Genomic DNA, 13,707 nt, shown 5'->3' on the forward strand with positions numbered 1-13,707 from the left:
ATCCAAGAAGAATGAAATAACTGGGTTGAAAATAAGGAGGAACTTTCTAGCAACTGGAATTATTGAGGTATGCAGGGGGCTTCCTCCAAGCAAATGAGCTCCCTGTTTCTGGGACATCTACTCAGATGAGTAGGACTTCCCTGGTGGCTCAGATGGTAAAGTGCCTGCCTACAATGCGGGAGACCTTGGTTCAATCCCTGGGTTGGGAAGATCTCCTGGAGAAGGAACTGGCAACCCACTCCAGTATTCTTGTCTGGAAAATCCCATGGATGGAGGAACCTGGTAGGCTACAGTCCATGGGGTCACAAAGAGTCGAACATGACTGAGCAATTTCACTTCACTCAGATGAGATGAACTGAAGTTTTGTTATTTTTTTTTAAGAGTAGTTGTAATAAACAATGGCTAAAAATCATTTCCAAATCTGAGATTCTGGGTTTCTATATTTTATGTTTTCTAGCACTGTTTTAATTTGTCTTTAATATTTACTAAAGCAAAGGGTCTCCACTCTGACGTCCTGAACCATCTCTCTTCTCCAACTTTACTAGTTCTACCTTGCCTTCAATCTTACCCAGCATCAGGGTCTTTTCCAATGAGTCAGTTCTTGCATCAGGTTGGCAAAGCATTGGAGCTTCAACTTCAGCATCAGTCCTTCCAATGAATATTCAGGACTGATTTCCTTTAGGATTGACTGATCTGATCTCCTTGTTGTCCAAGGGACTCTCAAGAGTCTTCTCCTGCACCACAGTTCAAAAGCATCCCAAAGATACATCCACTTCACTTGGAGAGGTGTCTCTATATCTACCTTCTCCCATAACCACCCTCTTCAAAAACCCTGAACCCAATTCCTCTAAGGTTAAGGCTCATTTTGGACATATTTTTCTTATTATGTCCAGGTTAATACCAACTGTTGATAGCTCTGCCTCAGACACTGAATGCCACTGATTTCTAAGAAGCTGAATTCACAGATCTTTGTCATTCAAGGTCTTCCTTTAGGTCCAGGGCTTCAATTGACATAGGTCCTGAGGGGAGATTGAAGGCACACAAAGGCAGGAATCACACAGGTAAAGGCTTAATTTTCAGTTCAGTCGCTCAGTCATGTCTGACTCTTTGCGACCCCGTGGACTGCAGCACGCCAGGCTTCCCTGTCCATCACCAACTCCCAGAGCTTACTCAAACTCATGTCCATCAAGCTGGTGATGCCATCCAACCATCTCATCCTCTGTCGTCCCCTTCTCCTCCTGCCATCAATCTTTGGCAGGGTCTTTTCCAATAAGTCTTCTCCAACACCACAGTTCAAAAGCATCAATTCTTCGGCACTCAGCTTTCTTCACAGTCCAACTCTCACATCCATACATGACCACAGGAAAAACCATAGCCATGACTAGATGGACCTTTGTTGGCAAAGTAATGTCTCTGCTTTTGAATATGCTATCTACGTTGGACAAAACTTTCCTTCCAAGGAGTAAGCGTCTTTGAATTTCATGGCTGCAGTCACTATCTGCAGTGATTTTGGAGCCCCCCAAAATTAAGTCTGACACTGTTTCCACTGTTTCCCCATCTATTTCCCATGAAGTGATGGGACCGGATGCCATGATCTTCGTTTTCTGAATGTTGAGCTTTAAGCCAACTTTTTCACTCTTCTCTTTCACCTTCATCAAGAGGCTTTTTAGTTCCTCTTCACTTTCTGCCATAAGGGTGGTGTCATCTGCATATCTGAGGTTATTGATATTTCTCCTGGCAATCTTGATTCCAGCTTGTGCTTCCTCCAGCCCAGCGTTTCTCATGATGTACTCTGCATAGAAGTTAAATAAGCAGATAACAATATACAGCCTTGACGTATTCCTTTTCCTATTTGGAACCAGTCTGTTGTTCCATGTCCAGTTCTAACTGTTGCTTCCTGACCTGCATACAGGTTTCTCAAGAGGCAGATCAGGTGGTCTGGTATTTCCATCTCTTTCAGAATTTTCCACAGTTTGTTGTGATCCACAGAGCCAAAGGCTTTGGCATAGTCAATAAAGTAGAAATAGATGTTTTTCTGGAACTCTCTTGCTTTTTCCATGATCCAGCAGATGTTGGCAATTTGGTCTCTGGTTCCTCTGTCTTTTCTAAAACCAGCTTGAATATCTGGAAGTTCACGGTTCACATATTGCTGAAGCCTGGCTTGGAGACTTCTGAGCATTACTTTACTAGCGTGTGAGATGAGTGCAATTGTGCGGTAGTTTGAGCATCTTTGCATTGCCTTTCTTTGGGATTGGAATGAAAACTGACCTTTTCCAGTCCTGTGGCCACTGCTGAGTTCTCCAAATTTGCTGGCATATTGAGTGCAGCATTTTCACAGCATCATCTTTCAGGATTTGAAATAGCTCAACTGGAATTCCATCACCTCCACTAGCTTTGTTCGTAGTGATGTTTCTAAGGCCCACTTGACCTGCATTCCAGGATGTCTAGCTCCAGGTGAGTGATCACACCATTGTGATTATCTGGGTTGTGAAGATCTTTTTTGTACAGTTCTTCTATGTATTCTTGCCACCTCTTCTTATATATCTTCTGCTTCTGTTAGGTCCATCCATTTCTGTCCTTTATCAAGCCCATCTTTGCAAAAAATGTTCCCTTGGTATCTCTAATTTTCTTGAAGAGATCTCTAGTCTTTCCCATTCTGTTGTTTTCCTCTATATCTTTGCATTGATCACTGAGGAAGGCTTTCTTATCTCTCCTAGCTATTCTTTGGAACTCTGCATTCAGATGCTTATATCTTTCCTTTTCTCTTTTGCTTTTTGCTTCTCTTCTTTTCACAGCTATTTGTAAGCCCTCCCCAGACAGCCATTTTGCTTTTTTGCATTTCTTTCCCATGGGGATGGTCTTGATCCCTGTCTCCTGTACAATGTCACGAACCTCATTCCATAGTTCATCAGGCACTCTATCTATCAGATCTAGGCCCTTAAATCTATTTCTCACTTCCACTGTATAATCATAAGGGATTTGATTTAGGTCATACCTGAATGGTCTAGTGGTTTTCCCTATTTTCTTCAATTTAAGTCTGAATTTGGTAATAAGGAGTTCATGATCTGAGCCACAGTCAGCTTCTGGTCTTGTTTTTGTGGACTGTATAGAGCTTCTCCATCTTTGGCTGCAAAGAATATAATCAGGCTGATTTCGGTGTTGACCAGCTGGTGACGTCCATGTATAGAGTCTTCTCTTGTGTTGTTGGAAGAGGGTGTTTGTTATGAACAGTGCATTTTCTTGGCAAAACTCTATTAGTCTTTGCCCTGCTTCATTCCATATTGCAAGGCCAAATTTTCCTGTTACTCCAGGTGTTTCTTGACTTCCTAGTTTTGCATTCCAGTCCCCTATAATGAAAAGGACATCTTTTTTGGGTGTTAGTTCTAAAAGGTCTTGTAGGTCTTCATAGAACTGTTCAACTTCAGCTTCTTTAGCATTACTGGTTGGGGCACAGACTTGGATTAATGTGATATTGAATGGTTTGCCTTGGAAACGAACAGAGATCATTCTGTCGTTTTTGAGATTGCATCCAAGTACTGCATTTCAGACTCTTTTGTTGACCATGATGGCTACTCCATTTCTTCTGAGGGATTCCTCCCGCAGTAGTAGGTATAATGGTCATCTGAGTTAAATTCACTCATTCCAGTCCATTTTAGTTCACTGATTCCTAGAATGTTGACATTCACTCTTGCCATCTCTTGTTTGACCACTTCCAATTTGCCTTGATTCATGGACCTGACATTCCAGGTTCCTATGCAATATTGCTCTTTACAGCATCAGATCTTGCTTCTATCACTAGTCACATCCACAGCTGGGTATTGTTTTTGCTTTGGTTCCATCCCTTCATTCTTTCTGGAGTTATTTCTCCACTGATCTCCAGTAGCATATTGGGCACCTACTGACCTGGGGAGTTCCTCTTTCAGTATCCTATCATTTTGCCTTTTCATACTGTTCATGAGGTTTTCAAGGCAAGAATACTGAAGTGGTTTGCCATTCCCTTCTCCAGTGGACCACATTCTGTCAGATCTCTCCACCATGACCCCCCTGTCTTGGGTTGCCCCACAGGCATGGCTTAGTTTCACTGAGTTAGACAAGGCTGTGGTCCTAGTGTGATTAGATTGACTAGTTTTCTGTGAGTATGGTTTCAGTGTGTCTGCCCTCTGATGCCCTCTTGCAACACCTACCGTCTTACTTGGGTTTCTCTTACCTTGGGCGTGGGTTATCTCTTCATGGCTGCTCCAGCAAAGTGCAGCCATTGCTCCTTACCTTGGACGAGGGGTATCTCCTCACCGCCACCCTCCCTGACCTTCAATGTGGGATAGCTCCTCTAGGCCCTCCTGTGCCCGCGCAGCCACCACTCCTTGGATGTGGGGTTGGTCCTCCCAGTTGCCGCCCCTGGTCTTGGGCATGGGGTTGCTCCTCCTCTCTCTGAAGGAGATCAGCCCTGGGATTTCTTTGGAAGGAATGATGCTAAAGCTGAAACTCCAGTACTTTGGCCACCTCACGCGAAGAGTTGACTCATTGGAAAAGACTCTGATGCTGGGAGGGATTGGGGGCAGGAGGAGAAGGGGACGACAGAGGATGAGATGGCTGGATGGCATCACAGACTCGATGGACGTGAGTCTGAGTGAACTCTGGGAGTTGGTGATGGACAGGGAGGCTTGGCATGCTGCGATTCATGGGGTCACAAAGAGTCGGACATGACTGAGTGACTGAACTGAACTGAACTGATGGTTAACTTGTGATTACATTGTAACTCATGCTACATTCCTCAGTTTACTACTTATCTTCCTAAATCCTGTTTGCCCCTAACGTCCTGAGCTCACTATCTCTTAAAAAGGCTTCTAGCTAAAGTCTCTCTAAAAATTCCAAACTTCTATAAGCTATAGTAAAATATGCTAACTTTACAACATTCCTTAAATCTTTAACTTCTAACTGTTTAAATTATTTCTAAGCTGTAAATTTGGTAAACTCCTTTGCCATAAACATTCTCCTCACAAATAGGCTTCAGATAGCAATCCCTCCCATGGCCTCAAGCTATGGCCTATGTGCTCATCCTGGAACACTCTTTTGTAAAAGTCCTTGAACTAATGTCAATGATTAACTTTATGAATTATTTTCTGAGCACAGCTGCAGAAGGTTTTGTGCCTTCTCATGCTCCTCTCAAGAACAATAAGCACCTTAATATTCCTTTTCAGTCAACTCAGCCGAGCAGAGGAAAAGACAAGTCAGAATTACAAGGCCTAACTCCTTCATCACGGGGCCAATGCCTACAGAATGAGGAGAGGGGTCTGGGGCCATGCCTCCATTTTGTCAGTAATGCCTAACGTGGCTGTTGACATAAAACGAATCCAGATCAGAAGAGAAGTAAAGCTCTCACTGTTTCCAGATGACATGATACTGTACTTAGAAAACCCTAAAGATGCTATCAGAAAATTACTAGAGCTAATCAGTGAATTTATCAAAGTTTTAAGATACAAAATCAATACACAGAAATCACTTGCATTTCTATATACTAACAATGAAAAATCAGAAAGAGAAATTAAGGAATCAATCCCATTCACCATTGTAACAAAAATAATTAAATATCTAGGAATAACCTTACCTAAGAAGACAAAAGAACTGTATACAGAAAATTATAAGACACTTATTAGACTGCAAGGAGTTCCAACCAGTCCATTCTAAAGGAGATCAGCCCTGGGATTTCTTTGGAAGGAATGCTGCTAAAGCTGAAACTCCAGTACTTTGGCCACCTCATGCGAAGAGTTGACTCATTGGAAAAGACTCTGATGCTGGGAGGGATTGGGGGCAGGAGGAGAAGGGGACAACAGAGGATGAGATGGCTGGATGGCATCACAGACTCGATGGACTTTAAGTCTGAGTGAACTCCGGGAGTTGGTGATGGACAGGGAGGCCTGGCGTGCTGCGATTCATGGGGTCACAAAGAGTCGGACATGACTGAGGGACTGAACTGAACTGAATATTTTATTAAGTGGAAAGTAAACATGTTTCAATTTATTTAAACAATTCTGGACATTTAGGTTGCTTTGAATTGTTAACTCTTACAGATCCACAATGAACATCCTTTTGCCCATAACTCTTTCCACATACTAAATTATTTCCTAAGAAAACATTCCCTCAAAGTAGAATGGCTGGGTCAATGGAAATCAACATTTTTATGGCTCTTAGTAAGTCTTGATAAATTTCAAAAGGTGTTTTAAATTTGCTCAGTTCAGTTCAGTTGCTCAGTCGTGTCCGACTTTTTGTGACCCCATGAATTGCAGCACGACAGGCCTCCCTGCCCATCACCAACTCCCGGAGTTCACTCAGACTCACGTCCATCGAGTCAGTGATGCCATCCAGCCATCTCATTCTCTGCCGTCCCCTTCTCCTCCTGCCCCCAATCCCTCCCAGCATCAGAGTCTTTTCCAATGAGTCAACTCTTCGCATGAGGTGGCCAAAGTACTGGAGTTTCAGCTTTAGCATCATTCCTTCCAAAGAAATCCCAGGGCTGATCTCCTTCAGAATGGACTGGTTGGATCTCCTTGCAGTCCAAGGGACTCTCAAGAGTCTTCTCCAACACCACATTTCAAAAGCATCAATTCTTTGGCACTCAGCCTTCTTCACAGTCCAACTCTTACATCCATACATGACCACAGGAAAAACCATAGCCTTGACTAGACGGACCTTTGTTGGCAAAGTAATGTCTCTGCTTTTGAATATGCTATTTAGGTTGGTCATAACTTTCCTTCCAAGGAGTAAGCGTCTTTTAATTTCATGGCTGCAGTCACCATCTGCAGTGATTTTGGAGCCCCCAAAAATTAAGTCTGACATTGTTTCCACTGTTTCCCCATCTATTTCCCAAGAAGTGATGGGACCAGATGCCATGATCTTTGTTTTCTCAATGTTCAGTTTTAAGCCAACTTTTTCACTCTTCTCTTTCACCTTCGTCAAGAGGCTTTTTAGTTCCTCTTCATTTTCTGCCATAAGGGTGGTGTCATCTGCATATCTGAGGTTATTGATATTTCTCCTGGCAATCTTGATTCCAGCTTGTGTTTCTTCCAGCCCAGCGTTTCTCATGATGTACTCTGCATAGAAGTTAAATAAGCAGTGTAACAATATACAGCCTTGACGTATTCCTTTTCCTATTTGGAACCAGTCTGTTGTTCCATGTCCAGTTCTAACTGTTGCGTCCTGACCTGCATACAGGTTTCTCAAGAGGCAGATCAGGTGGTCTGGTATTCCCATCTCTTTCAGAATTTTCCACAGTTTATTGTGATCCATACAGTCAAAGGCTTTGGCATAGTCAATAAAGCAGAAATAGATGTTTTTCTGGAACTCTCTTGCTTTTTCCATGATCCAGCAGATGTTGGCAATTTGGTCTCTGGTTCCACTGCCTTTTGTAAAACCAGCTTGAACAACTGGAAGTTCATGGTTCACGTATTGCTGCAGCCTGGCTTGGAGAATTTTGAGCATTACTTTACTAGCGTGTGAGATGAGTGCAATTGTGCGGTAGTTTGAGCATTCTTTGGCATTGCCTTCCTTTGGGATTGGAATAAAAACTGACCTTTTCCAGCCCCATAATCTTTTATGAGAAGGACTCTCATCATAGGGCTTCCCAGGTGGCACTAGTGCTAAAGAACCCACCTGCCAATGCAGGGGGCATAAGAGATGTGGGTTCAGTCCCTGGGTCGGGAAGATCCCCTGGAGTAGGAAATGGCAACCCACTCCAGTGTTCTTGCCTGGAGAATCCTATGGACAGAAGAGCCTGGCAGACTAGAGTCTATGGATTCACCAAAGAGTTGGACACAGCTTAGCAACCAAGCTACTTTCATTACTCTCATCAACATTGGGTTTTGATAATTTAATAGTTGAAAAGAGTTTCTCAGATTCATAACAGTCACTAAAGAGGCAGCTTGGTTAGTGGAAAGACCCTGGTCTTTAGAGCCTGACAGTCGTCACAGGGTCAGTATCAGCTTAGCCAGTTGATATTGGTCAACAAGCTACCCAACCCTTCTGAACCTCAAGTTTCTTCATTAATAAAAAGGGAATTACAGCATCTAACATGACCATGATTATGAGGATGAAATAAAAATGCTAGCTAAACGCTTGGTGCCTAGGCAGGAGTAGTTTCCCTTCCTCTCCTGTTACAAGTGAGTGCTAATACTTTCATAGCATGTGTCTTGTACTTTCTCTTTTGTCAATCATCTGTGCATGTCCTTGCCCATGTATCTCTTGGGTTCTTAGTGGTCTCTTTTTAAATTCATTTGTATGAGTGCTGGAATATCAAGATGTATTAACCCCTTCTGTTAGATGTGCTGTAAATCATATTTGGCTTTTAATATTTTTCATTATATGCAGTTTGTATATTTTAAATTAATTAATTAATTAATTTTTTTTTTTTTCAAAATTCAGTATATTTTATAGAGAGGGTAGATAGCTAGTATAGGTGAATTCAAGTTAATTTAAGGGCAAATACAAATTGAAAATAAGAGGCTTAATTATCCATCCCTTCCTTTTCCTTTTTCTTTTTCAAAAATTTTTTCTCTGTCCTTTTCAAAGGTATGTAAATTTTCTTAATGGCTAAAAACACCCTTTGGCTAGCCTCCTATCTCAAGAATGTTTCCTCAAGGACCTTAGAGTCCTCTTTTTGAAATGTAATCAACCAGGGAAAGTGCTCTGTTTCCCAGTTTTCTGACTCCAGATTGCAAAGCCTACTAATGTAATGGATGTACCCTCTTACCTATGTAACAGGTTTTTTTTTTCCCCTCTTTTGAAATCTCTTTAATAAAACATTGCCGGTGTTGAGCACAATGCTTTAAATAAACATGAAGCTTAGTCTATAATAAATTTTCTCTTCTTTTGTTTTAAATTATATTTTCCCAACATTAGTTAACTGGAATATATTTTACAAACCCTTCTCTACTTTAAAAAAATCAGTAAAATTCCCACCAACTACTAGCCTCTCTCCCTATCTGATTTCATGAGTTTTTGCATAACAGCTAGTGATTGTAAGACTAGTAATGAATGTATATGTGAAAAGTTTGTCAGATTCTTTATAATTTCTGAAATTGAGGGACAAAGGTTTATTATTCTATAAAGATACAATGTATTATAAAAATACAATGTATTATAAAAATAAAAATACAAAATATAAGTGGAAAGTTCCACTTATATCTCCCTCTCCACACTAAGCATTGTATTTTTCTTCCTATTGTATTTTCTTCCTATTGTATAGTATTTTATACAATACTATGTTTAAAAAATACATAGTAACTGACTTAATAGGTCAAGATAAACTTTAGTTTAAATCAAGTATTTTCTTTATATCTTTATGTTCTTTCACAGTTGAAGTGTAGCTGAACATGCCATCCCAAACTATGCCACCCCTCTTGTCATAAGGATTATTTTGAACTAATTATTTTTGAGAAATAGCATAGACAGGAGAATTTCTGAAAACAAAAATTATACTTTTGTAAGAGACACTTATAGAGGAAAGCTCCGCTTATATCTCCCTCTCCACACTAAGCAGAGAAGGATGATTCTAAATTGTAAAAAAAAAAAAAAAAAAGGATTCTGGGACAAAGCACCCACTTTAATCTGCATTGTGTTCAGTGGCTTCAGTCATGCCTGACTCTTTGCGACCCCATGGACTGTAGCCCACCAGCCTCGGTCCATGAGAGTTTCCCTGCAAGAATACTGGAGTGGGTTGCTATGCCCTTCTCCAGGGGATCCTCCAGACCCAGGTATCAAACCTGCATCTCCTGCATTGCAGGTGGATTCTTTACCTGTGAGCCACTGGGGAGGTCCCTTACCTTTGTTTACGATGCATTTTTTGGGAAAACTTCTAACGGCAACCGTGCCCCAAACCCCTACCCTCATACAACTTTGTTTTGTCTTTCATTTCAGTCCCCAAAGGTGTTCAATCTACAGTACAATTGAGCTTATTTCATGTTAGCAAGGTTATGCTCAAAATCCTTCAAGCTAGGCTTCAACGGTACATGAACCAAGAACTTCCATATGTACACACTGGGTTTCAAAGAGGCAGAGAAACCAGAAATCAAATTGCAAACATTCGTTGGATCACGGATAAAGCAAGAGAGTTCCAGAAAAACATCTACTTTTGTTTCATTGACTATACTAAAGCCTTTGACTGTGTGGATCACAACAAACTATGGAGAATTCTTCAGGAGAGGGGAAAACAAAACCACCTTAGCTGTCTCTGAGAAACCTGTATGCAAATCAAGAAGCAACAGTTAGAACTGAACACAGAACAACGGACTGGTTCAAAACTGGGAAAGAAATATGACAAGGCTGTATATTGCTTATTTAACTTCTATGCAGAGTACATCATGTGAAATGCCAGGCTGGATAAATCGCAAGCTGGAATCAAGATTGCCAGGAGAAATATCAACAACCTCAGATATGAAGATTATACCACTCTAACAGAAAGTGAAGAACTAAAGAACCTCCTGAAGAGGGTGAAAGAGTATAGTGAAAAAGATGGCTTAAAACTCAACATTCAAAAAACTAAGATCATGGCATCTGGTACCATCACTGACAGATTTTATTTTTTGGGGCTCCAAAATCACTGAGGATGGTGACTGGAGCCATGAAATTAAAAGACATTTACTCCTTGGAAAAAAAGCTATGACAAACCTAGACAGAATATTAAAAAGCAGAGACACCACTTTGCCAACAAAAGACTGCATAGTCAAGCTATGGTTTTTCCAGTAGTCATGTAGGTATGTGAAAGTTGGACCATAAAGAACGCTGAGCACCAAAGAATTGATGCTTTTAAAACTGTTGTCCTGGAGAGCCTTGAGAATCCCTTGGACTGCAAGGAGATCAAATCAGTCAATCCTAAAGGAAATCAACCCTGAATATTCATTGGAAGGCTGATGCTGAAGCTCCAATACTTTGGCCACCTGATGTGAAGAGCTGACTCACTGGAAAAAATCCTGATGCTGGGAAAGACTGAAGGCAAAAGGAGAAGGAGGAGACCAAGGATGAGATGGTTAGACAGTATCAATGGATATGAATTTGAGAAAACTGAAGGAGATAGCAGAGGTCAGAGGAGCCTGGTGTGCTATAGTCCATTGGGTGGCAAAGATTTAGATTTGACTTAGCAGTTGAACAACAACAAAGACCATATGTAAGGTGGTGGCTTGGGTCGTCTTGAGGAGCTTACTCATTTTTCCTAAGTGTCTCTCATATACACATGAGGTATACATGTTAATAAAAATTTGGTGATTTTGAACTTGTCTTATAGGAGGTCTCAGCCAAGAATTCAAAGGGAAAAATATTTTCTCCCCTCTCCTACACAGTATGAATCAAATCCAGCAACAAACTATTGGTCACACTTATGAAATATATCTATACCAAACCATCATCTATTGCCCCCAGTTTAGGCCAAACCGTCATTATCTCTCAAAAAGACCATTGCAATAGCTTCCTAATTTATATCATTACTTCTAAACTTTGTATTCACCATATAATTGCCTTAGTGAGCTTTCAAAGAAATATAAATTAGGTTATGCCATTCCTTCATTCAAAACCCTTAGAATGATTTATAAAAACATAACATAGCATATAAAACCTACATGATCATAAAGCCCTACATGATCTGATCTCTTCCTGTCTCTGTGAACTCCCTTTCTACCCTTGTTTTCTCTGCTCTTTATCTTCCTTAAATATTCTTGATCTTAAACTTGATCTTTATCTTCTTATCTCAAAATGAATAGATGCCCAAACTGTCTGTATACTTACAAACATAAGAAAAAAATGTTTAACTACATTATTAACCCAGAAATTTGGATTTGAAATGAAAAAAAAAAAAAAAAAAAAAACACACACACAAAACTTAAAAGTTATTGCAATGGTGGAGGTCCCCATGGACTGTGGTCTGCCAGGCTCCTCTTCAGGGTATTTCCCAGGCAAGCATACTGGAGTGGGTTGACATTTCCTTCTTCAGGGGATCCTTGGCCTTGTGGTGGCTCTCGGTCTTCTTGGGCAGCAGCACCGCCTGGATGTTGGGCAGGACGCCGCCCTGAGCGATGGTGACTTTGCCCAGCAGCTTGTTGAGCTCCTCGTCGTTGCGGATGGCCAGCTGCAGGTGACGCGGGATAATACGGGTCTTCTTGTTGTCCCGGGCCGCGTTGCCCGCCAGCTCCAGGATCTCGGCCGTCAGATACTCCAGCACCGCCGCCAGGTACACTGGCGCGCCGGCCCCGACCCGCTCGGCGTAGTTACCCTTGCGGAGCAGCCGGTGAACACGGCCCACAGGGAACTGGAGCCCAGCTCGCGAGGAGCGTGTCTTGGCTTTGGCACGAGCCTTGCCGCCTTGTTTACCTCGCCCAGACATTATAAGCTTAACTTCACCCCAAACGGCTACCGAAATAGTCTAATTAATTTATTTTTGACTGTATTGGGTCTTTGCTAGGACTTCTCTAGTAGTGGTGAGTGGGGGCTCTTCTCTAGTTGTGGTGCCTGGGCTTTTCACTGTAATGGCTTCTCTTGTTGCAGAGCTCAGGCTCTAGGTAAGTGGGCTTCAGGAGTTGTGGCACTCGGGCTTAGCTTCTTTGCAGCATGTGGGATATTCACATACTAGGGATCAAACCTGTGTCTCCTGCACTAGCAGGCAGATTCTTTACCACTGAACCACCAGGAAAGCCCCCTGCCAGGTGGATTCTGAATCACTGGACCACTAGGGAAGTCCGACAGTTTATATTTTTTATAAAAAGTCTGCCTGTGCTCTGCAACAAGAGAAGCCACTGCAATGAGAAGTCTGTACACTGCAATGAAGACCCAAAACAAGCCTTCAGTTCAGTTCAGTCGCTCAGTCGTGTCTGACTCTTGGCAACCCCGTGAACCGCAGCACACCAGGCCTCCCTGTCCATCACCAACTCTCGGAGTTTACCCAAACTCATGTCCATCGAGTCAGTGATGCCATCCAGCCATCTCATCCTCTGTCTTCCCCTTTTCCTCCCGCCCCCAATCCCTCCCAGCCTCAGGGTCTTTTCCAATGAGTCAACTCTTCGCATGAGGTGGCCAAAGTATTGGAGTTTCAGCTTCAACATCAGTCCTTCCAATGAACACCCAGGACTGATTTTCTTTAGGATGGACTGGTTGGATGTCCTTGCAGTCCAAGGGACTCTGAAGAGTCTTCTCCAATACCACATTTCAAAAGCATCAATTCTTCAGCGCTCAGCTTTCCTCACAGTCCAACTCTCACATCCATACATGACCACTGGAAAAAATATAGCCTCGACTAGACGGACCTTTGTTGGCAAAGTAATGTCTCTGCTTTTGAATATGCTGTCCAGGTTGGTCATAACTTTCCTTCCAAGGAGTAAGCGTCTTTTAATTTCATGGCTGCAGTCACCATCTGCAGTGATTTTGGAGCCCAGAAAAATAAAGTCTGACACTGTTTCCACTGTTTCCTATGAAGTGATGGGACCAGATGCCATGATTTTAGTGTTCTGAATGTTGAGCTTTAAGCCAACTTTTTCACTCTCCTCTTTCACTTTCATCAAGAGGCTTTTGAGTTCCTCTTCACTTTCTGCCATAAGGGTGATGTCATCTGCATATCTGAGGTTATTGATATTTCTCCCAGCAATTTTGATTCCAGCTTGTGCTTCTTCCAGCCCAGCATTTCTCATGATGTACTCTGCAAATGTTAAATAAGCAGGGTGACAATATACAGCC

The 13,707-nt window shown here is 42.0% G+C and overlaps 1 protein-coding gene across 1 annotated transcript; it reads right to left on the bottom strand.

Moving 5' to 3' along the window:
- Positions 1-11,919: 11,919 nt before the first annotated feature.
- LOC113898821 (histone H2A type 1-H-like) lies at positions 11,920-12,414 on the bottom strand. Its single transcript, XM_027552174.1, has one exon. It carries the CDS (start codon positions 12,362-12,364, stop codon positions 11,921-11,923), a length of 444 nt encoding a protein of 147 aa, XP_027407975.1. The 5' UTR covers positions 12,365-12,414; the 3' UTR covers position 11,920.
- Between the last annotated feature and the right edge of the window lie 1,293 nt (positions 12,415-13,707).

The sequence above is a fragment of the Bos indicus x Bos taurus genome, chromosome 1, assembly GCF_003369695.1.
Source record: "Bos indicus x Bos taurus breed Angus x Brahman F1 hybrid chromosome 1, Bos_hybrid_MaternalHap_v2.0, whole genome shotgun sequence".
Lineage (NCBI taxonomy): Eukaryota > Metazoa > Chordata > Mammalia > Artiodactyla > Bovidae > Bos > Bos indicus x Bos taurus.